This window comes from Cinclus cinclus, chromosome 1 (assembly GCF_963662255.1).
Source record: "Cinclus cinclus chromosome 1, bCinCin1.1, whole genome shotgun sequence".
Classification (NCBI taxonomy): domain Eukaryota; kingdom Metazoa; phylum Chordata; class Aves; order Passeriformes; family Cinclidae; genus Cinclus; species Cinclus cinclus.
The window spans coordinates 65,907,216-65,932,091 of NC_085046.1; the positions used below are offsets into that span (position 1 = coordinate 65,907,216).

General features: G+C 38.5%; 1 protein-coding gene across 1 annotated transcript in view; it reads left to right on the forward strand.

Annotated features, from left to right (window-relative positions):
• Positions 1–24,666, forward strand: part of LOC134053725 (orofacial cleft 1 candidate gene 1 protein homolog) — a 43,121-nt gene extending 18,455 nt beyond the window's left edge. Inside the window, exons 5-9 of the mRNA XM_062508927.1 lie at positions 2,935–3,018; positions 7,563–7,732; positions 19,590–19,714; positions 24,367–24,499; positions 24,589–24,666. Of these exons, the coding sequence (XP_062364911.1) occupies positions 2,935–3,018; positions 7,563–7,732; positions 19,590–19,714; positions 24,367–24,499; positions 24,589–24,666 (590 nt within the window). The remainder of the gene's footprint in view (positions 1–2,934; positions 3,019–7,562; positions 7,733–19,589; positions 19,715–24,366; positions 24,500–24,588) is intronic.
• The last annotated feature ends 210 nt before the right edge of the window (positions 24,667–24,876 follow it).

A 24,876-nucleotide genomic window follows, 5' to 3' on the forward strand; every position in this document is an offset into this window, starting at 1 on the left:
ACGTTCTTTTTAATTAATGAAATTAGTCCAGAACTGAGGGCAAAGCTGCACCTTTTTCACAGTCCTGCTCCCAGAGTCCATCTTGGAGGGCAATTTTGTTTGGGAGTTGAATGTGTGTTTGCCTAACAGAAGGAAACCCCAGAGTGTGCAAAAGCGCATGAGGAGGCTTTTTTGGTTTTCTTTTTAGCCAGTTTAGCCCAGATATTTAGCTTTGCTCTCTGTGGGCGATAGCAAGCAGTGGGAGGGTGTGACTGCAGAGCTGGAAGAAGAGAAGTTATGCATAGGTATGAGAGAGATTAACCAGGAGGTATTGTCTAGTGGAGGAAATTCTCCTTTGCTCTCACGGCTTTTAGATAAAAAAGGGTGGGAACGGGCCTGCCTGAATTTGCATGGACTTAAGTAAGAAGATGATCATGGTAATGAAGTGCTTAGCTGTGCACTGGGCTCTTTGGCCCGGCTCCTGTTGTTAAGCACCAACAAGCCGATTGCACGCTACAGCCGGCTCTCCTGTGTTAGTTACCTTGCCAGCCCTTTGCTTTCCTAAAGCCTGTGCTTGTTTGTACTGCAGAGGCTCTCTAGATGCACAGCTCTAGTCAGACCTAAAAATAGTTCTCACTCCTAAAGGATCTCAAAGTTGTTCACTTCTGAAAGTCATGAGAAACTTCGAGCACGTACGGAGGTTTCAAACTTTTGAAACAAAAACGTGTGTGACTGAAAAACACAGGCTCCGTTGCATGTAACTAACTTGAATTTCTGTGTTCTGGTGGAAAAAGAAAAATCAAGGTTGAATTACATCTAATCCAAATAATTTCCCCATTCATTGTGTAGGATAGCAGTGTAAAGCCTTGGAAGTCAACTTCTGGCTCAGAGTTTTTAAAGGAAGGATTTTTTTTTTCCTGTTGGTCCTGCCTTGGTTCATCTTATGAAAAAGCTTTATGAGTCATAATCTGCTTCATAACCAGAGAATGAAAAGAAGATTAGATTTATGTATCTGTTCATGTGTGCCTGAAATCATGTACGGACAGAGTGGTGACATAAGGGATATACGGAAATACAGTTCTCATTGGGAGGAAATGTTCTCTTGAGCACGTTGAAGAGGCTGAGTGATAAACTTAACCATAAATGCTGATTTTGTATTATGTGGTGGCGGATTTATATATTTATTTATTTTAGAATTTGGAACAGGATCTTAGAGGTGGTTTTAGTCAATTGCATATCACACTAAACCTGAGATCCATGTGTGAAGAACTGTCTTTTAGTGCTCCTCCTTTTACTCCCTGGCAAAAAATGTTACTCCAAGGTTGGGACAATGCTTATTAAAAGTCAAATAGCTACAGTACCAGCCTCAGGTTGGCTGTGTGGACCTCTGTAGAGCAGTTATAATGCTCTACAGCAGTTATAATTAACCAATACCTCTGCCAAGAGCAAAACATTTACCTTGCAGATATTCAAAAGGTGCCTGGACATGGTCCTGTCTGAGCAGGGGGAGCTGGGCTAGATGGATTCCAGAGGTGCCTTCCTTCTGATTTGTCAATAGTTACAAACCAGGCTTGCTGTCTGCCCTCTTTTCCTTTCAGAAGTGTTAAATTAATGGAAGTACATTATGTAGCGGATGGATTTAAAAAAGATGGTCAGAACTAAAGCCTGGCCCTGCATGGTCATCCCCTGACTGGAAACCATTCTAGCTTACCTCTTTCTTCCAGCTAGCAGCTTGTCATGAGCAAGAGTCAAACCCAGAAAAACATGAAGAAATCAGAGCACACTTTGAAGTTACAATCTTAGAACTTTAGAAAGCCAGGCTCAATGCCCAAAGACAATATCTGTTGAAAAGCAAATCTCCAGCCACTAACTATTCTTTAATGGGTAGTTCTGTGAAAATGAAGATATTGGCAACAATCTTTTCTATATTTGATGAGTTAGATTTGTTCTGGATATTTGTGTGAGTTCATAATGCCCTGAGAGAAAACAACATCCCACAATGGATTTGCTTGCCCCCCTTGCCAAGGGAACATTTCAATGTTGTAAGCTAAAAAAGTGTAAAAGATTCTACACTTTCAGAAGAGGTTTGCAGAAGCCACTACCTTCTTTGCAAGCTCAGTGTAACTGAAAAACTTGGCTGTGAAGATTCATGGTAAAAATAATTTATTATTTGAGATTCTATTGAGCACTTAAAACAAGCCACCCAAGCTTGCATGTAGCTGTATTTAATCCTCCTGCCTTGTATGCATTTCTTTGGTCTTCTATCTGCCTGTCTTCATTGACAGCTTAGAGAAGTCAGGGTCCGAGAGATCTGGAGAGAAAATGGTCCCAGTTGCTCATTTCTCCCTTGAATATAGAACCCTTAAGTCAATTTTTCTTTTTTTTTTTTTTTTTTTTTTTTTTAGGTTTCATGGATAAAGGTAAGTATGCATATCCTTTGCTGCTTTTTAAAGTCTGGAGGTATTACTGAGAATTTGAATGACTAATCAGACATAAATTCAAAATCTATAGAGCATTGTAATGACTATTCATATGAATAATGTGTTAGTATTATGGGCAGCAAGGTAAAATTTCTAATGAAGATCTAAAATCATGTTAGAATAAATTAGATATTTTGATTTTCATTAAGAATTGAATAGAATTTTGGCAATTTGAATACAAACAATCATTTCAGCTACTCTACTAGCAGGTTTATAAACCAGTTAAAGATCAACATATTATGTTGCCCACCATTTAAAAGTTTATGACTATATTTTTAATTTTGAATTGTCTTGCATCAAAAAAGTGACTGTAATTTTATTCTGAGCTATGAAACTAGCACTGTAAAAACTATCTTCAAGTGTCAAAGGTCTTCCTAACTTTTGTATTTTTATATCTTTACTTTTCATTTAAAATAGTATTTCCTACAATACTACTGGGAGAAACTATAGTTGTTTCACTGTGTTTTTTTTTAAGATCCTGTGAAATTTGATGAGCAAATCCTGTACTCTAAACTGATTAAGCTTCTAGATGAAGAAAACAAGACGCTGGACTTCCAAGGTAAATAACAAAGTCAATTGCGTAAAGAAAAATAAAACTATTTTGAGTCTGTGTGTTGGGGGGAGAGAGGGTAATCCATCCCCTTGAACTCAGAAGTCAAAGGGATGATGATTTTAATGCAATTCTGTAAGGTCTTTTTCTCCAAGTGTTTTTGTTTTGTGTCATGTTTATGTGGTTTTAACTGTAACTTAAGTGGCGTGCTTTCTCTAGATTGCTTCACTGCATGTTGAATTCCACACTTTGGGAAGAAGAATGGAACTATCATTGCTTTTGTGCTCAAATCTAGAAATGGAAATCCTTATTTAAGCTGATAAATGGGTGGGCAATTTGTTTGATGCACAGGTCACGTGACACTGAGGTTATCTATGCAAAGTTTTGTACTAACAGATGAGTAAGAAAGTGTTTTCTGTGGCTTTGTTAGAAAATACAAGTTGATGATCCATCTACAGTAAAAACAAAGAAGTACATGAAAAGAGATTTCTTCACCTCAAGTGAACAGTCTTAATTTAGTTTCACTTATTTTTACGGGCATTACTTCAAACCTGGTTGATTCGTGAGACCTTTGCCATCACAGCCTTTACATGAGGCCCATGTCTGCTGCTCTCCTCGGGTTCATCCCAGCAGAAGTGACGTTTGTACAAGCCCAGCTCAGAGCTGCCCTTGTATTTTTTGCCTATCCACCCTCTCTCTTCTCCGCAGCTGTCTTCTGCGCAAAATTATTTTTTTGTGTCTTTTGTATCTACATGGGGCTTCCTGTTGTATTTCAGCAATGCATGGGCCCACTCTGTCAGAGAGACAGGGCAGGGAATTGCCTACGGCACTGGAGCTCCAGGAGCTGCAACTTGTTTTATGACTATTTCGTTTATGAGCAACGTTGTTCTAGAAGAGGCAAGTGTTTTAATTTGCCTAGGGTTGCAAAATCTCTTGAACTGGCACTTGTCATATCAGTAACATCTCTGAAACCCATTTTATCTCATTTTAGATGCAAGAGGGGAAAAAGTGCAACCATCACAATTAAATTCATGCAGATAGTTTGAGGAGAAACCTTTAACAAGTTATTAGCAAGATCTCAGTTGTTCTATGTTAATGTCAATTCTGGGCAAGCAAATGCATCAGCATGTGTGTCTCACACTCCATGTGCACATCAGAGCCCCCTGTGTAGGAGTGAGGACCGAAAGGGGGGACCCACTGCAGGCCACTCCAGTTGTGTGTCTCAAGCTGTGCCTCAGTGCTGTTACGTCTGAAAAGTGCCATGATGGGTATCAGAGCTAGTCCTGTGGATGAAGCTGCACACCGTTCTAGCTGAATTTATTACTTTTCTTTGCTTGGGTGAAGAAAATCCAGGGAAGAGGGATTTTCCAGGGGAGGTGAAGCTTGTGCAGTTTCCACTTCTGTTCTTATATCAGGATGCATTTATTTCTGCCTGTGTTTTTCCTTCTCGGTATTTGAACTAGTTGGTCACTTCCAGCCCTTGTTTTTTTTTTTAACAAGGAGCAAATCTCAAAGGTATGACTTCCCCACCAGTTTTATGGAAGTGGGCAGTTGAGCAGAGCAGACAAGCATTATTAATGTCTCCACCGAGGGAAAAGCTAATATGGGAGTTTGACCCTTATTAGCATCAGAAAAACCATAGAAAACTAGGATTAATTTGGTTCCACTCTTACAGAACTGCTTCGTTTCTTCATTTGGCCACTGAGCTGAAAAATCACATAGTCATATAGTCCTAATTAATAGATGATTCCCTAAAGAAAAGGAAAGAACATGGCTCAGAATTTATATAATTGTATATTTAAAACATTTGTCACTGAGTAACCTGTTGGTCACTCTTGTGGTATGTGTTATTTCATACTATAAGGCAACTTAAAAGGCAACATTGGTGTGTTTTTAAAGATACAGACTACATATTTTTACCTTGCATTTTTGTCAATACAAGATTGTGATCCATGAACATTTTAAATGGTGATACATGATTGCCATAAGAAGTAATTTCTATTATATTGTTCCTTGGCAAGAATCAAAAAACTTAAAGTGCCAATTTTGCAGAATTTTAGCTGTCTGAAACTGGTGCATGAACCTTCATCACTGAACTTTTTTAGATACAATTTCTACATGGTTTTCTAGATGAGGTTGCCAAAATTATTTTTTTCTGATGGAGTTTGTTGCTGCTTTATGCATCAGACCCATCCTGAGGTGTAATCTGATGCTGAATATACCCTTTAAATTATCATCTTAGTGTATAAACTGTTGCAATCTGATGAACAAATACAGAAATAAATGAAGTCACAAGTAGTCAAGCTAATACTGGAGAGATTGTTTTAATTACAGCCCCACAGCTGCAAATACAGCCTGTGCTGAAGTGATTTAAGGTACAAGCAAAGCATGACTCACAGGGTTAAGTACATCCAAAGCAATGAAAACTTTTGAAGCCCATGCTAACAACTTCAAGTAGCAAGTTTTTAATTAGTTTATCAATCCATTAATGAGTTTTCAGCCATTTTATCCTCTGTGTACAAAGTGGTAGAATTCTTAACACTGGCTACTTTTGTGCAGTGAGGATTTGGTTGCTTTTCTTTAGGTCAAGTAATGCTCTGGGGCATCACCTCAATCCTCCAGCCTCTGGATCAGCTCAAGGAAGGACCAACCTGATGCTGATTAAATTTGAGAAGTTTCTTGAAAAGTCACTGCAGAAGGAATAGATCAGCTGAACTAACCCTGTTCTCTCCTGGTTTCCAATTCAGGCAAATGAACGACTGTGCTTAAATGAGCATATGAATGTTTTAATCAAATATTTTAAAAATCTAAATTGCAGTTCATTGTTCTATTTTTCAGAGTTGCTTCCCTTGAAAAGGCTTTTGAAAATGGTCTCTCTCTTCTCTTGCTCTTTTTTGACAAAACTTGTGCTAATGAGTCCAATGTCTTCCACCAAAATTGAGTTCACTTGATATTATTCCTCACAAAAATAAGGAACACAGAAAGGAAACAGCATATACTGATTAATTGCCTCATGTTTGTCTTTCTGAACCAAATGGTTTTATTCTCCTTTTGACTATTGCTCTACCCTGAGACAGGAATCTACTGACTTTCCAGGATGCAAACTTGCAGTGCTCCTGTGAAAGCAGTGAAAGCAGCTGATTTATACCAGCTGAGCCTATGGCCTGTTGTGTACAACACAGCATCAAGGGGAACAAACGATGCTCCGTCTTCTGCTTTTAGCAATGTTTCTTTTTCCTGTGCTTCCTGGGTTTTCTCTCTCCTAGCCAAATCCTTAATGTTACAGTAAATTTAAATGTAAATATTGTTTTGTTTTTGCAGTTAATAGTTGTAGGTCAAATCACTTTTCATTAGGTTTATAAAGTGCTACATGAAGAGATGTGTACCCTAAGGTAATGGTTTGAGTTGTTTATATCTACTGTACATTTCCCCCAACATGATTTTGAATTGTATCCTGTTGTAATTAAATAGAAAACCCACCCTGCTTCCTGTGTGTTGGTGGCACCGAGGTGATTTAAGTACTCAGGAGGCTCAACAATTAAAGTCATTAAACAATGAGCAGTGAACAAAACTGGAAATGTTAATAGTCTTAGTTTTATCTTTCCTTCTCTGGTCTTCATTAGAGAATGAAAGACTTCAAAGGAGAGTGAGGAAGAAAACCTCTCTTTTAACTGCTTTCATGTCGTAGGATGGACAAAGAGAAGCAAATAACTAGATATGGCAATTTCTTTAAGAGATAGGCACAGAGAACTATAAAAGCTTGCACACAAAAATATGAAGCAAGACAGATAGATGTGGGCTATCTGTTATCTATTATTTTTTAGTAATCCTAAAGAGGAGACACAAGCAAAAATAGTTGTCATTATTTAGGATCCAAATTAGTATTAGCACTGTAGCAGACGTCAATGGAGAAGAACTATTTTTTTTTTTTTAATAACAGAATGATCAATTAAACTGAAAAACAGACCAACTTTATCTTTAAGGCTGACTTTATGAATGGGATTTATTTTTATTTATGCGATCCATATACCCTTTGAGTCTGCATACATCACTGCAGTGAAATCAGGAGAATCATGTAGGTGAGACCAGACCTGGACCCAATTAGGCAGGAGCTGCACACATACACCTAGGGGAAAGAATTCAATCATTTGGGCTGAGTCGAAAGGAAGATGAAATGCTTGATGTGACTTTACCTAAAACTCCCATTCAATTGCAGTTATTACTCTTCTTCCTCAGGAAGGAATGACAAAGTTGTTCCAAATCCCAGTCCCTTTAAGATTAACAAGTGAGCAAAATGCCAGGGGAAATGTGTAGATCATGCCTTTTAAAAGTACCTAAGGAACAAGCTGCATATGCTAAATTTGTACCCAAATTCAGATGTTGCACTTGAGGACAGTTTTCCTGGTACTGGCACTCAACACCTGTCATTTGTGTTACTGATGCTGTTCCATACTTAAAGTGTTGGTGGGCCAAACATGTTAACTGAGAAGGTAGTAACCAGTGAATGAACTCCTATTTGCTGAGAGATAATCTGCCACTTTTGTTTCAAGCAGTCCGTGTCATCAGTGAAGATTTTCCAGATGCTGTAATGCCTGTCAACTCCAGTAAGGCATGTGACCTTCACAGGGAGATTGAAGATGAAGAGATTCCTTCATATATCGAACAGTTTGAGAGAGATGTTCAAGATGACATAATTCTGCTTGGCAGCTTTTCACTGGAACAGGTCAGAGTTAAGAACTATAAGACAATTTTATCACTTGCTTCATAACATGATGCTGGCTTGTTAACCTTGTACACCCCAATTCTATTTCTCTGCCTGGCAATACTTACACTGAAAGAGGAAACCATAACCATTGTCGTTGGCATGCTTTATGTGACTGGCACTTCACTAAGCTAACAGCAGGACCTTTATCTTTGTCTCCATTTCAATGTGAATAAAAATAGATTGCCTTCATGGCTCCTTTCCTAAATAGTGGAGGATCTCTGACTGCTACGTAGTAATATTGCAATTGAGTTTCAATCAAGAGACTAAGTCTAGGACATCTCTCTCTGCCACATTTAACAGAGGCTTATTCATCAGTGAGCAAGTTCGGATTGCAGCCCAGGGAGGATTTATGTAGCAATGTTCATTGTACAGAGGATAAGATTATTTCCCCATTATAAATCTGTTATGTTTGTCAGGGTGGCAAAGCTTTCTAAGGTTTTCTTTTTGTCATTTATAGCATAAAGAGATGGGTTCTGGTTCATGTTGACAAAGGCACAAGTTTGCAGGGCTGAAATGATACTTGTGGGCACCTAATGACCATTTGTCCCTTTGAAAAATCTCATACTAAGACTAGAGGACAGGAAGAGAGATTAATTGATGAATCTATCATTTTTAATTAGCAACATGAGAACAGCGCTCTGGCTCTGATGGGCTTAAAATAGGTTATCCAGTGACTGATGGTGAGCTAAGCTTTCTTTTATTTTCAGGGGAAGTTTTTAGATTTTTTTTTTTCCACTGCAGGACTAAACCTTATCATTGCCTTCTGCATGATGGTGAGGGGCACAGTTCTCTTCCTCACTGCTTTCCTCTAAATCCTGTAGCTATACTTCATGCCTTGTGACTTTTTTTATAGCTGTATGCATCACGCATGGAAGATGGTATGGGTAATACTGTTCAGAGAATGTGAAATTGAAGGGAACTGTGAGGGAAAAAGACTCAGATGGTACTAAGAACTTCATCTGCCTTAAGGGACTGATGGAGAATGAACCTGGGAATAGGTGAACAGAAAGTGCTGCACCTTTCCAGAAGGTTATAATGTCTTGAGGGTTTGCCCTTGAACTATGTTTGGGTTATTCAGATGCCCCCAGAGCTTCATGAGGCTCTGTGACAACTGAAGAAGCACAATAGATGTGTCAAAACTTTTGTTTACCCTCCCTGTAAACGTGGTCACAAGGCTGATCATCTTGGAATCTTTTTGGAGGTGTTCAGCAGTTTGTTTCAAGACAAGCAAACTATCTGGTCACCCTAAAACTACATTCTGCTTTTTAACTGACAACTACATATGTGAATTTACATGTAACATAATACAGTAGTGCTTTTCTTCCTCATATTTTCTTCCTTCCAGTCCAAAAGAAGGGAAATCCTCATTCAATGTGATTGATTGAGCTGGTCTACCATGAGTTTTCAGACAGGGATTCATTCTTTACTTCGCAACAAAGAGGTCTTGAGTACCTGTGTTTTCTGTCCATTCCTCTTACACATATCTAACTTCATTTTTTTTATGACCTGCTAAGGAATTTAGCTCCACTGACACGGTATTAGCTGTCACATCTACATTCTGCAATACAGAGTAAGAAGAGGAACCCTGTGAAATCTGTATTGTCTTCTAGACCAGTGATCTATGCATCCATCCTTTCCTTGAAAACCTACAGAACTGGTGTATTCAGTCCCTTGGAACAGAAAATGGAAGAGCTAACATTGGAAGTAGATGCTGCAATCATCATGCCATTGTATTGGGTTTGTGTGGACAGGTTTTGGTAGTGGTGGGGGTGGCTATAGGGCTGGCATCTGTGAGAAACTGCCAGAAGCTTTCCCCATATCCAGCAGTGTCATTCTCTGGTGGCTCCAAGATGGACCAAACACTGGCCAAGGCTGGGCCAATTAAAAATGGTGGTAACACTGCTGTAATAACATATTTAAATAGAGGGGGGGAAAAAGAAGAATAAAAGAGGAAAAGGTATTGCACGGTTGTAATTGTGGCCAGAGAAAAGCAGAGTGAGAATATTTGAGAACAGCTCTGCAGACACCAACCAAGGTCAGTGGAAAAGGAGTGGGGGGAGGTGCTCCCAATGGCAGAACAGAGATCCACCTGCAGCCCATGGAGGAGGAACCTGTGCTGGAGCAAATTTCCTGGTAGGACTTGTGATCATGAGGGGACTCACATTGGAGCAGCTTGTCCTTGATGGACTGCATTGTGTGAAATAGTGACACTGGAGCAGTTTGTGGAGAACGGTGATGGTCTGACAGTAACAACCCCTATTCCCAGTCTCCTGGGCTGGTGTGGGGGCGAGGTAGAACTAGGAAGGAGGGAGGGCTGGAAGGAAGGTGTTTTTAAGACCTTATTTTATTTCTCATTATCCTGCCCTGATTTTGTTAGTAATAAATTCAATTAACATTTCTAATTCTAGCCTCTTTTGCCAGTGATGGTCTTTAGTGAGCAATCTCCCCCAGCCCTTATCTCAACCCATGAATCCTTCACTACGTTTTCCCTTCCCTGTTCTTCTGCAGAGGGGAGTGAGAGAGGGCTTTGGTGGGTACCTCTCACCCAGCTATGGTCAGCCCTATACAGTCATATTGGTGTTCAAAGACCTCTAGCAATAATGTGAGCATGCTAATTCTTGTTTAATTGATCTTCTTTATTCTTTAATGGATGTCTTTACTCTTTTATCCATGGGTATACCCCCTGCAGCGTTGCAATGTTGATGCTTTTCCACAACAGCTTCAGGTTCATTTTTAGACTGCTGCCATGGTCCTCAGAATCTGTTGCTGCCGACTTTGGGATGCTTCCAACTGTTGTTCCTTGAACGTATGTTTATTGGCTCGTAAAAGTCTTTAATTTTTGTGCATTTACTCCTTATTCAGTAGAAAAAACCCTTCCCTTCTCTCTGCAGGTTTAGTGAGCATAATTTATGATTAGTTAATTTAATCTGCCATAATGACATAAAGTGAGGCTGAAACAAGTTTCTATCAATTTTGCCATTAGAGGTAGCATAATATTTTCAAATGTCTACAAAACTGAATAATTAACCCTTGAGCTGAGTAAAGGAGTCTAACAGACATCTCTCCCACATTCCTTTGTATTGACTAAATGAAAAAAAAAAACCTGAGGGGCCCAAGGGTTAAAAGTACCAGATGAGAGTTTACAGTATAAGAGACTGGTTTTATAAGTGAGGTTCAGAAACACACTTGGGTTGCTGCTGTTTCTTTTTAGGCTGCCAAAAATTCTTTCCAATGAGGCACCTGATTTACACTGGAGCATTGCTGGAGGCATTGGCATGAAAAGGATAGCTATGTATCAACTATCTATCCCTTAGTTTGTTATTTTTCTTTGCTTTGTAGCATTACAAAAAATGGGTGGCTTTTGTTTAAACAGCAACTTAGCATGTTAGAGGACCATGATTCAAAGCTTTTGAAAGGGCAGATGAATTTTCAAAATAATGTTTTTTGGAAAAAGGATTTATGTTAGATTTTAGCTCTGGAACTTTAAACTGTATTGTTTCTTACTTCATGTCCTGTTTTGTAAATGCAAAAATGGAGAGCTGAGGTTAGAGAGAAATGCATAAGGGAAGATCTGGTAGATTCTTGTAAAGAAAGCATTAAATGGAGGTCCTTGTTCTGTTAACAAATACATTAAAAAATATTAAATTTGGAAAGCCGTGCTGTTTTGTGTGACCTGCCATGTAGACACAAGGATTTCAAAGGCCCCTATGACATTTGCTTTCAATAAAGAAAAATAAACTCCGTTGCAAGAAAATCAAAACTTGTGACTCTGTTGTGGTAGAAACTGAGGAGGTACAACTATGACTGGATATTCAGAGCACTACAGAAAACCATTTGTCATGAGACAGTGCCGAGACACATGCTTATAGGTGAAACTTGATCTTACGGGGCAGAGAAATATGCAAGGAAATACCTGAAATAATGCTGACTTGTCATGTTTGCTTAAAGATGGGGTGCTGAAGGTGGAGAAAACAGTGGTGATTGTAGTGAGACAGCACTTGATGGGCTTTTGGCAACATATTCTTGCTATGCACTATTTTAAATTCAATGGAAACATTCAAACTAGAATTTTTAGCTTTTTCTGAACTTAGGTAATAAAATGACTACTCAATTTTATGTAGGTTTTCTCAGAAAAAAATATTAAGGGGGTGACTGAAAGGATCAGTACTGCCCCACAAGCCAAGAACATATTTCCTGTTTGCCCACCCTCCTCCTGCAACTTGGTTAATAGTCTTTACCAGGGGTAATTTGTTCAGAGTCTCCATCTCTCTCTACCAGTTTCAGCTGCTACATTTACCCCTCTGTGCAGGGCATAGCACCTTGCAGGACTTGATCATCATCAGTACGTAATAAGTTTTGATCCATGACCTCAATGTGAATTACTCAAGAGCTTCTGAATGTAAAGTGCAAGTTTTGCTCTTCAGTACGAGCAGTTGAGTTATAGTAGTAAGAAATGAGCTATTTGTTGCAGGTGGATAGTAATAAAATGTTGTCTTTCATCAAAAGATTTACCTTTTGGTTAAACAAAGGTTAATGCCTCAGGGTATTAGATCTAATACTCTTACAGGGTCATTATCATCACTGCTCTGACTCCTTGCCAAGTCACAGAGATCAATTTATATGATGATGGAGAGATCAGTTTTCCTTTCATTAATAGTGGATAGAACATGGGTAAAATTTGGTACTATGTAAGGTGGTAAATTTACACTCCAATCATGAATTTAACCAGTGGGATCAGACCTCAGTGATATAAAACACCAACGCACATTTGCTTGCATGTTCTACTCCACTGGATAATACTGTCATAGAATCATATCACAGAATGATTTGGGTTGGAAGGGACCTGAAAGGCTCTTTATATCCTGATGGTACCTGCAGACCTCCCCTCATCAAAGCTTTGGCCCACTAAGTGTTGTCCAGTCTGTTCTGAGTGTAACCCCTTTGGGAATATATGCACCTAGGAGCAATGCAGAATTGGATGTGACTTTTCTTCAGCAGAAACTTACTTTTTGACATTTACCAAGACTTTAAATGAGGGTCAGGTGCAAATCAGTTGGGGTGGGGATATTTTCCTTTTTTTCCTTTTCCTTTTCCTTTTCCTTTTCCTTTTCCTTTTCCTTTTCCTTTTCCTTTTCCTTTTCCTTTTCCTTTTCCAGAATTGCAGGTCAAGAATACAAAAACTGACAATGTTTAATTTTCACCATGTCTTAAAAGTGGGTGTCTTCATTTTACTATATATATGCTACACTTATTATTTGACTGTCAAAGCGTTTCTGCAGTCAGTTATATAATAGCTTTTATTTCATTTACATTATATAGTAGGAATTATGGCTATCTTCTTTAGCACATAATTTTCTTTTGAAATCCATCATTAGGCTGAGCTCATTGAATTCATTATAGTTCTACCAGGTAGCCTGCACTTGGATCTGTGAAAAAAAATAACAGAAACTTATGTTTGGGGGCAAAAAACAAAAGGTGAACTTCCTAATGGTTGGATATTGGGCTTCTGTCCCTTGGATGGGCCCTCAGATGTGTGTCAGCACCCCCTGAGCAGACACAAAGTCTGATGTAGAAGCCACATATGGAGCTAGGGGACTTCTCCAACCTGTAGGTTGGCAATCCGAGATTTCTAAATATCTTTATTCTATTAGGCTTGTTCCTGTGTCCTCAGTTGAAGGCCTGAGAACTTTCCAAATTTCTAAGGGTCCTACCTTATTGTTTCTGGGCACTCATTTTTTTTTTTTTTTTAAAGGAGCTGGGGGGATTGAAGAGGGAGCATGGAAATTAACATAAATATTAACAAAACTGTAGAGAAGATGTTCTATATGCTTGTAAATAGTCTGTTGCTGTGCTGTCACAATATCCCCACTATAGCTATAGCTTCTCTTTTAAATTGTGAAACTTTCTGGGTTGCTTTGTCCAGGGATTAATCTAGTTTCATTTAAGTAAATATTTAAATGGAAGTAATGAAAATCTTCCATATATCTTATGTTTTTCACTAAAAATGTATTAACTTAGTTTTACTGTGTTCTTTCACACTTTAAGATCAGAAGGGCAATTAAAGCACTGAAGTAATTCTTGATATTCTATTGAGCTGGAACAATGATTCCTACAGCTGCTATAAATGATGATACTGCATTTGCTGTTGCTTAAGGTAATCTGACTGGTCAGCTCTCTGACTCATTATCCTACTATAAACTCCTGTAAGGAAGTCCATTTCCATGGTTCAATAAGCAGAGGCAATTGGAAAGATTCTTCAAAGAAAATTAGTGATTGCCAAGTCCCGATGAAATTTAAGAGTCTTCATCAAGTACTGACCACCTGTTGAAGGAAGCAGAACTCCAAAAAGGATTGTAAGGAAAGTATCAGCATTACTGATTAATAGAGGCACAAACCTGAAAAAAATAAGTACAATAAAACCAATTTTTTAATTGCTCATGTATTCTCCAGTATGATTTTTTTCCCCAGGGTTGTTTTATTTGCATTTTTAGTGCATTTAGTCACAGGTGTAGCTAAGTCTACCTTTGGTTACCTTTTATGACAGGGCTACTCTTTAGCAGCATTAATAGACTACATGGATTTTGAGTTGCTCTATATGCTGGAAAGTTTTGCTTCTGCAGTCTTACAGTAGAGCTGAATTTGTTGTGCAGAACCTGTGCTGTATGGCACATCTGACCTTTACTTCATAGAACAGATTAATTCAAGTGGAGAAGAACCAGACCTCTGGAGCCTGTCTAGTCCAACCTCCTGCTCTTGTGGTATATTGAGTTTTTCATGTGTAACATGACTTTTTAAGGGCTTTGGAGTTCACATCAGTTTGTTAGTGGGAAATATAACTAGGTAATCTGTAAGTTGAGAGATATTAAAATACTGTGAAACAGAGTCCAGTTGCGTTACATGCCTGCTTGTTTATTTAGTACAAAGCTGAAAAATCATCACTGTTTTTCAGCCTGCTGACTGAACTTGTTAGCACAGTTGGTTTCTCTCATTACTGTGCTAGACCCTTAGACAGGGGCTAGGTGCTTATGATGAGAATATATAATAAAGTCAACCTGTCCACTCAAAGATACATCAGCATAATCTGATGATATTATACAATTGCTCATATCAGCATTCAAATCAGAGAAGGATCTCAGCTGAATATTTGAAGCAATTTCCTTTTCTTTCAGCAGAGACTTGGAACAGGATGTGGGCTTGCAGGAGGAAGTCTGTTCTTTACAGAGAAAAATCATTAGGCATGGCAACTCATCATTGCCATTGTTGCGTTTAAGACAATCATACAGTAAACCGTTCCTAAAGTGAGTTTTCCATCTCTTTTCTTTTCATATACTAATTGTAAGTGAACGTCTGTCTTAATTATAAAGTGTTCAAATGTGTCTGCACACTTGAAAGAGAAGATGATGTGAAAGGGAGTACAAATGGAAATTATTGGAATAAATTAAAGCCTATATTTTTGATTACAATTATAATGGAGGAAGATTTGTGAGGCAGTGCTTTGCTGATGGAAACTCAGAAAGATGAAATAGATTGCAACCTCTGACCTGATCATGATTTTTTTGGGCAGCTGTAACAAGCAAATTAGCTGCCATAACACAAGTTTTCCCTATCTGCAAAACAGACCTAAAATTAGATACCTGCTTTATGGAAGAGTAACAGGATTAAAGGAGCAAAGTTTCATGAGGGACTTTGAAAGGGCTTTACAAATAATAAAAACATTCTGTGCTGAAATTGACAAACATTTTTAAATTGAAGAATGGGGAAACCACAAAAAAATTTCAGTGTTTCCGATTGGTATTTCCTTTCAGTTTCCCCTCAGCTGTCTCCTGATTTGCTGTCAGTATCCAGAAAGTAAAAAAAGGTTGTAAAATGCTGAAGTTCATTACATGGCTTATGAACACTTTTTCATTGTTAATGTAAACCATTCATTTTAGATCTATAGATTGGCATAGTTCACTTTGGTTTTCACTGACATCGCTCATGCTACTCAGCTTTATATTGCAGGGAATGTATTCCCTAATAAAATGTGGTTAGTGTTTTCCATCATATCTTGGTAGCATATTCTGCTATTTCTTACTCTTTAGGCTAAAAATGTCTGTATCTTAGTAGATGGTGATTTCTAGGCTAATCTGGGCACCTCTGAACTTGAGGCACTTTGACAGGCAAAGATGTTTCTGCTTAAAGTCTCTTAATCAGCATCACTTATTTTCAGTGCTTGGCTGTGGCAGTCAGATGTTCTCATAAATGACCTTGCATTCACTTACAGCACTCCCTAGTTTTTGATGAGGACACCAAAGTTTTATGACCTTGAAGCTATATCTTCTCAACTGTGAAGTAGAAAGCATCTGAAGGAGTACCTAGCGCTCTGAAAAAACTACAGGTGATCTCTCTGTTAACAGCAAAACAGAAATAAGAAGAATGAGCTCTCTGTTTTGAGGCTGGAGAGGTAAAATCTTTGTTTTGCAGAAGTTAGGTGTCTCTGCAGCAGTCCTTCCTCCAGAGTTTTCTCAATGCATCTTAAGCAAAGTGATTCAAGTTCTTTTAATTTTTTTAGTCCTATCATCTTGGATCAAAATCCTGAATGAAAACATCTCTGAGTTTTGAGGAAATTCAGGTCCTTTTTTAATCACACCTACTTTACAGCTGGATCTAGTTTCTGTATCTGCTCAAAATTAGTGTCTTTGATATATATTCTCATAGAACCATTCACCTTGATAGCAAACACTGCTTTCCTCTGTTGACTGTTAGCTCAGTCTTCACTGCATTATTAGAGATAATGCAGTGCTTTACGGATTTATCCAAATGATCAGCCTAAAACGTTGTCACTAAATGTATCTGTATCACTCACTGTAAGGCTGTAGCACGACTAAAATTAATCTCACTTTGTGTTCTGCAGTATCAATTTTAAAAGAGAGTTTGAGTTCTGTTGCAAACCCTCAATTGCCTAAGTTTTTAATTTAATTCTTGTGAAAAATAAATTAATTTTTTATTTGAAAGGAAAGTCAGGGAAGATTTGCTTTGTTGCATTTTCTCTTTCTCTTTGAAAGACATTTAGGAGTTTGTGGTGCCTTTTTTGGCAGAATGCACCATCAGTAATACTACCATGTGTCCAGCATTTGGCACAAATTTGCTTTCTAGTTTGTGGCCATCTCCTTGACAAGGCCACACAAATTCCAAAAAGGTACTATAATTTTCAGATCAGGTTTTATCCACCCCTTTTTGCTTCCAGTGAAGGGCACTCATTTAATTTACCTCTCCATGCCTCCCTCCCCTGTGATCTCTCTACAGTTAACATGGAGCAGATAAGCCTCTCCGAATTTAAATTTGCCTGAAAAGAATGTTAATTTTTCTTTGCTTGTAATACCTTTTTTTTTCTCAAATGTTTCTTCATTTCTTAAACTTGTTTTGTGGTGTACAATGCATTAGATATTGAACTCACTGGGTATGAATCTCCACACAGCAGCCAAACTCTAAAGAAAGAGAACTACGTGGCACCAGTGGGACCAGAAATCTGGGTTTTGTTTCTAGTCCTGCTGACATTTTGCTTGGTGAGCTCTCCCTTCTCCCATCCATAAAAATAGTGTGGGCAGGATTTCCATCACTGAAAAACATTTTAGGATGCAGAGATGGAAACACTAAGTAAAATATTTTAATTATGGTTTAAACCTTAAAAAAGACAGCTCTACCTGTGCTGTGATGTACCAACATGATGTTTCAAGGGGTGGAATGAAGGGGAAGCACCAGGTCTGCATGTGGGATTGCTGTGGGCAGTGGGAGGCTGCTGGAGACCCCACAGGTTGTGTCTCCATGCTGCCTCTGATGCACTCTGGCATGGTGTGGAAGATATGCAGGAAGGTGAACCTCTACAGTGCTCCTTGCATGGAGTATGATTTTCACCCAATGTCTTAAATTGCAATGTGGAGAGCTCCTCAGCAGAATTCTGTAATATCACTGCAAGGACTGACCAAAAATGGGGGTGTGTGTGTAAATCTCTTCCCTAAAATTTGCTCCATTTTTCCTGAACAATAAAAGTTAAGTTGGTTTTGCTTCAAAGCTTTGCTGAATTTTGTGGGCTTGCTTTCAAGAGGAAAGGATGTGTTTGGGTGGGTTTTTGTTTAATTTTTAAAATTTTTTGAAAAGTTCTGTACAATCAGGTCCTGTCATTTGTGAAGTAGTTTGGCACTGAAAATAACCACTCAGTTTAGTAGTGTTGAGTTAGGTTCTTGTCTTTGTAGAAACAATGTGCACCATTGTATGTGTATAGGCTGAGCCCAGACTGAAAGACCTTTTCAAGCCCTGGTCTTGAGGACATGCTCTGAAATCAGTAGATGGGCCATTTGTGTAATTAGACCTCAAGATAGCTCATGGATAAACCAAGAGAGACTTGTGAAGGGGCTGACTCACAGCTACAGCAGGTCCTGGTATCAGGATGGGGAGTAGGACAAAGTGGTGCTGTCATTGAGCCCCTCTGCCTTCAAATAACTCCCTGCTTTTCCAGCACCTCCCGGACAGACCAGTGGTTCACAGATTTTAGCCACTTATTTTCTGGAGGGGCCCGTAATGTCTATACAGACTTGAAGCTAAACCACATTTCATGCCTTCTTGCTGGGAACGCCCTTTGTCAACAATGGGTCGTTGTCACAGTCTAGACAATGCTGGTGTGAGAAACGAGTGCCTTGCTATGTGCCATGGTATATGCCATTGAGAAAAAGCACTTGGTTTATTCCAGTAAAGCTCTCATTCAAAGGATATTGCAGAAATGACTATTCTACATAAAAAATACATATATATATATTTATATATATATATGTGTATATATATATATCCATATATATGTATATATGTATATGTGTATATATATATATATGTGGGCTGTTCTTTTGTTGAAAACTTACACATTTTTTCCCTCTGTTAAATTGCTTCCTGGTGATGGAAATGTCTGGGATTTTTTTTTTTCCCTTTCTACTGCATCTACTTTCCTTTAGCTTGCACACCCCTGAGGTAATTAGTGTAGGTTAAAATTTACATAACTGACTTTGGGGTTTTGCAAATAGGAAAGATGGAAATTTATTCAAGGTGGTGAATAATTCATTTTAAAGCAAGTTTCCTGTTTTTTTAATCATGTAGAAGATGTATTACGGACTCATAGAGGTTTTCTGAATAAGACCTTAAGCTCTGAATTTTTGATATATTTTTTTTCTTAGTATAGGTAAAGAAATATTAACCATGACTCATTGCAGTTTTCCTGTTCAATAAGATTTGAATAAACTTAACAAATTTATTAGGTAGATGATAGAGCTTTTTAAAAATTATCATGACACACTGTGACAAATATTTTACTAGGATCCAGAAGAAATAGTTTTAAATCATATTCCCATTCCACTTCAGAGGCAGAGATGGAAAACAGTGCAGTTCATACAGAGAAGCCTGATTTATATTTTCTTTTGAATATTCATTATTTAATTAAGATTAGGAAGATAAACAAGGAGATTGGACAGCTGTGGGAGTCTGGTAATAAAATTATTTTTTTTTTAAAGAAAGCTTCTTTGCTACTGGCTCAGTGTAAACCTGAAGCAGTAATGTCTGAATGCTGTTACGATGTTATGGCTACTTGATACTTTACATGAAATGAGTTTACTATTTCATCTTATTTCTTAATCTAAGTGCTCACCTCCAAAATAGCTTTCACACACATCACCAAGAGTTGCGTCCAGGAGAAAAGATTTCAACCAAACACTAGTCCAGCTTTATAAACTCTAGCTTTAATTGTTTCTGCCCAAAACTTGAAGCCTCTTGACATGTTTCCTGGTGACTGCAGCCTGTTGGACTGCGGGAAGGGTCACAAGGTGTCTCTGACAGCCCCAACCAGGCAGCCAGCTACCAGCTCTGCGGGAACAGAACTCCAGAGCAGAGCCCGCTCCCAGCCCTTCCTGGGGAAGTGGTGTAGGTGGTGATTTACCAGCCTGGTCAGATAAAATCAGTAGGGATGGGAGAGAGATGGGTCCTGCTCTGGAGAGCCCTAGTGAATTTTAACCAAAAGCTGTCCAGGAGCAGGAGAGCTTGGTTCTCACCAGTGATGGGGCAGTGGTGAAGGAAGCATTGCCCATTACGTAATTGTGATATGGAAAACTCAAAGGTCTCACTTTGAGCTGTTTCAGTCACGCCTCCTTTGTAAGGGTTTATGTGTGATGCTTGACCTGGAGGATTTATTGCATCCATCTGAGGATAGCTGCTGGGACTGCCAACAAATCACATCATTCTTGAAGGCAACCATGTTGTCTCTGCTTTAATTTTACAGGGTTAAAAAAGTTACATTAAAAGCTACATGCACGGGCTTTTGTTGTTTTTGTGTGTTTTTACACTCTGACAGTTTTAATTTTGGAAAGTAGGATGTAGGATGCTTTGCCTTAGTCTTCAACAGATGTTTCCAAACTTCCTTGAAAACGGCCAGAAATTTGTCAAAAAATTAAGAGATTTGGAAGATAGGAGAGACTTGAACAGCCAGTTATGGAGCCCCAATGTGGAATTTTTCCTCCATTGACTGTTACATTGTCTCCCTATCAAAATGACTTTTTGCCTTTGAAGGTTGGTGAGAGTAGAAGTGGAGCATAGTTTCACACTGTTTAGATTATAGTGTAGGATACACAGTTAGGATGCCTTCTTCTGTACTGGTAGTTTTGTATTAACATTTTATGTTGATCTCAGGGACACCAGACATGAGAAATGCCCTTCAATGTTCAGGAAGATCTCTGAGTAGTGCAGGTCAGGGGGAAAAATTTTGTTCCCATGAGTGTACAGCCCTCAGCAGTTACTATTATGAATTTTTGCACAGAGAGCATAGCCTAAAAGATGCTGATGCTAGCTGCTAGATGGAAAGACTTTTTCAGCTTGCTGTGCAAGAGAAAAATAACTTCAAGCCCTCCAGCTTCATGCTGCAGAGCTGCAGAACTACTGGGGGAGAGGACTGCTCATTTGAGTTAGCCTCCCACACACTGTAACCTCTAAGAGTTCCAGTCCTTCTCACCAAACATTTAAAAGCATTTGTGGTGAGACAAGAAAGACATCATGATTTGGAGCAGATTTAAAGCAAGACTTTAAGATGTCAGGTCTCTGGTCTATGCCTAACTGCTTTGTGTGCTGTTTTGTTGTGTGTGTGCAAACACACTTGCACATTCATAAATGTACGTGTGCTTACATACGACTGTGTGATTGGGTTTTGTAATAATGTGGACTGTAGGACACTACCATGTACAAGTATACATTATACTAAAAAAAAAAAATCTTTTAAAACAAGATGAGAGCTCAGTTTCTCTTGGAAATAATGCAGTAAACGTAGGAAAACACACCAACAAAAAGTTACGGGGAAATAAAGGTCATAAAGTAATGGTGGCTGAAATTCCTCATTGCTTCTGAAAAGCTTCAACCAGAAGACCTAAGACAAACCTTTGGAAAATTGCACATTTATGGCTTTTATTTCCATGTTATTTCTCTACTCTTGAAAATGAATTTTGATTTTTCTTTTTCTTCTTGGCATGTGGGACTCAAAGCACAAGGGAGCTTCTCATCAGAAGAAACAAAAGCGGAGAGCCCGAATTCATGAACTCTTTCAAAGGTATGTCAGATATGGGCTACTTCATAATTCCATCCAGTGTACTTTCCTTCTAAAGATCTTTTTCTTCTTTATAGATATTAATGAATGGAACTTCTCCCAAACAAAGGACCTCAGGCTTAGAAAAATTAAGCCGGTGCATTTGAAAGAGGTCTCTGTTTTGGATTACCTCTGTTTTTAGATACCCAGCTTGGACTGTAGTTTTTAAGTGCTACACATAGGGCACTTCAAAAGGTGACCAATTGACTTCTGCCAGCATCTTTCATCCTTGCCTCTGAATTAGTCTTAGAGAGTGAAGGAAGTATGTATTGGGGCAAAGCTTTTGTGATCAATGACCTTCAGATAAATACATACATCAAATTACCTATAAAGAAAGGAACAGACAAAATAAATAACCCTCATGAATAGAGCAAAGGAAGCCATATTCTACCGAGCACAAAAGAGGCCTAACTTCACTGAATAAATTATTGTCTTCAGTCTAATACCCAGTGAAAGGAGACAAATGGTGCAACTAGGAAAGAGATCAAATGTGGTTATTTAAATGTTTGATGTTTAGTAATGAAAACTGTTTACCTTCATAATTGTGTATTAGCAGCTAATAAAGGCAATAGATACAGTAGTTTAAAAGTAATAAAATCAACAACAAAGTGTATTTAATTTTAAATTGAATTGCAAGCAAATGGGTGTACTAATGAACCCCTGTGTCAATGCAACTCTAACCAAATTAAGTGTAATAATTTCCATCATGAGAAGCTATAAGTACAAAGTTCCAAACAACTTATCTCCTTGAGAAGAATGCTTTAACTTCTCAGATGTTCTGGATCTATGAATTAGAGCCATTCAAAAATCATCTTTTGTTATACTTCTGTTTAGGACAGCTGGACCCAAGCTGATGTGATTGAAGCTCAGGGTTAAAACTTCAAAGGTGATTGACCCTGTCCTTCATATAGTCACTTCTTAGCACTTGAATCTTCTCCTTATTTCTCATCAGTCCTGATTTGGGCAAAATGTCCAAGTACTTCATTTCCACTAGCATCCACACAGACCTTCCATCTGATTCAGCTATTGCTTAGGAATTTATGTGATACAATTCTACTGTAGAGGAATCTGGAAAACAGTTTTCCTATAAAACAGTGGTAATTTTACTGATGTAAATGTGCACATATTCAAAATAAATTAAATAAGAAAGGTCTGAATAGAAACTGACTTGTAACAGTGTCCTACAAACTTGGGGACAGGGGCATCTGTTTCAGAAGAGGGGAATTTGAACTATGCATTACCTAAGTAGTACATATGCATGAGTCTGGCACGTTTAGCATCACTGCAGAAGCTCTCTTATTTTCTTAATGAAGAAACCATGCTAATCTTTACAAATGTGGTGGCATCATATAATCACCTAGCATGCAAAGGAGGAAAGTGGGAATGATGGCACTGGTATTGAATTTTCAAAAGCAAGTCAGAAAATACTGAAGGAATGCTTCAGAAATGCAGTCCAGAGAAGTGACATTGGTTTTGAGTCTTGATCCTTCTCTTCCATTTTCCTTCTCTGTGTGTTTTTTTTTTTGTGTTTTTTTTTTTTTTGTTTGTTTGTTTTTTATTATTTTGAATGAACACCAAGTGATAGGGTTTTTTGTTTGGTTTTTTTTTTTTTTTTTTTTTGGTTAAAGACTTGACTGAGTGCATTTCTTGGCAACCTAAGACAGCCTATTCTCTGATGGCTGTGTTGTAGACACCAAGTCAATCCTTCATTGCAAGGGCACCTGCACTTTTCCTTGGTTCCATGTGGCTCCTCTCAGTAAGCTGCAAGGATTTCTCTAGATCCCCAGCATGGCTCTGGGCTGACCCTGAGCAATGAACAGCCTGCTCAGCCTCTACTTTCTGAGAGCCACCATGTCTTTGTCTGTGACTGACCCTCCCTGGCATCCTAAAGCCCATTGTGGAAGCGAGGGCTGACGAAGCCAGCAGAGCATCTACAGATGTTTTTACTTAGTGTTGATAATATTTAGATGCTGATGACACTTAGGGACAGAGGAATTACTCGTGGTTCTGTGTCTGTTGAAAGATGGGATGGGATTGCCAAAGCATGCAGCTTTATAGTGCTCATTGTAAATGACTTAGTTTTGCATTTGCTCCTGCTGTGTTCTAGGAATGAAGTTTTCTCCATAGGGTACTGTGCCTTTTGTGTACCCTGTGCACTAAGAAGGGCAGCATTGGGTTGTCCAGTGTTGGACTTTTCTTGCACTGTTTGCTGATTTCTGTATTGCTATAGTGACCTTTCTTCAAAAACAAAAACCCAGCAACTCTGAGTTGATATAATTACCCTTCAAATCACTTAAAATAATAAAAAAAACCCCATGTGAATAACAAGGAAGGTTTTGCGGTTCACATACACCTGAAAATATATTTATGTACATGTATATAATTTATATATATAGCTCTTGTCCTGTATATATTCTGAAGATTTATAAATTATGTAAGATTTACATATAAAATTACAAATTTTTTTTGGGAAAAAACCCAACAAAAAGTAAGATTTTTAAAAACAGAATTGATTTTTTAAGTAGTTTAGAGCAGCCTAGGCCCCAAAGAATCAGCGTTTTCCAAAAACCTGTCCAAATTTATTGAAGCTGTCAGTCAGTTCTCAAAGTGACAGAGACAATGGCTTCCTACTGAAATATTCTTAATCCAGATCCGAAGTCCCAATGCCAGACAGAGCTGATTACAGACAGGTAGAGGAAGCTGGGGTTCCTTATGTCGACCTGTGGCACAGACTGACAAATACTGGTCTTGTAATTTTTTTTAATGCTGCTTTTTGAAGCCTAGCTATTTCTCTTCTTTGGCACACCCTTGTTTCTCCTGGGCGCCCTGCAAGTCTTATGATACATTCAAGGGAAATATGAAACTGTTGTATTTCCAACAGCAGGTGCTTTCTGTGTATGCACTGTAGTTAATTTCTTTTCCATTCTTCCCATTCTATCCTCTGCAGGGTGAGAAGTCAGCTACTGAAAACAGAGGAGAGTGGAATTGAAGAAGAAGTGGTAACCAGCTTTGGTAAACTTGCAGGTGTGAATACTGGATTAAATGGAGCAGCAAATGGAGCAGAAGGACCTTGTGGGAAGGTGAGATTCTCCATGAATGCTCTTTTCCTAAATCACTGGATCAATTGCATTCCATTTTTTGTTTTGTTTTGTTTTTTCTCTTTTCATAGTTTAAGAGGATAGAATTTCGCAGGTTTCAAAATGTGCTTTCCAGCAAAAGTAACCATATGCTTCAAGAGAATGTCTAAAGCTATTAATGATGAATCATTTGGGCATGGCAAGAGTTCTTCAAAACAGTTTGTCAGTGCTGGCCAAGCAAAGTCTTTCAGCAGGAGATGAGACAGCTATGCCACCATGCAAATGAGACAGGCTTGAAATATGATGAATCTTCTATCTCCTTTTCCTACTCGACTGACACTCGCTTTGAGGAAGGTTGTAAATGCAAGAGAGATTGTGGT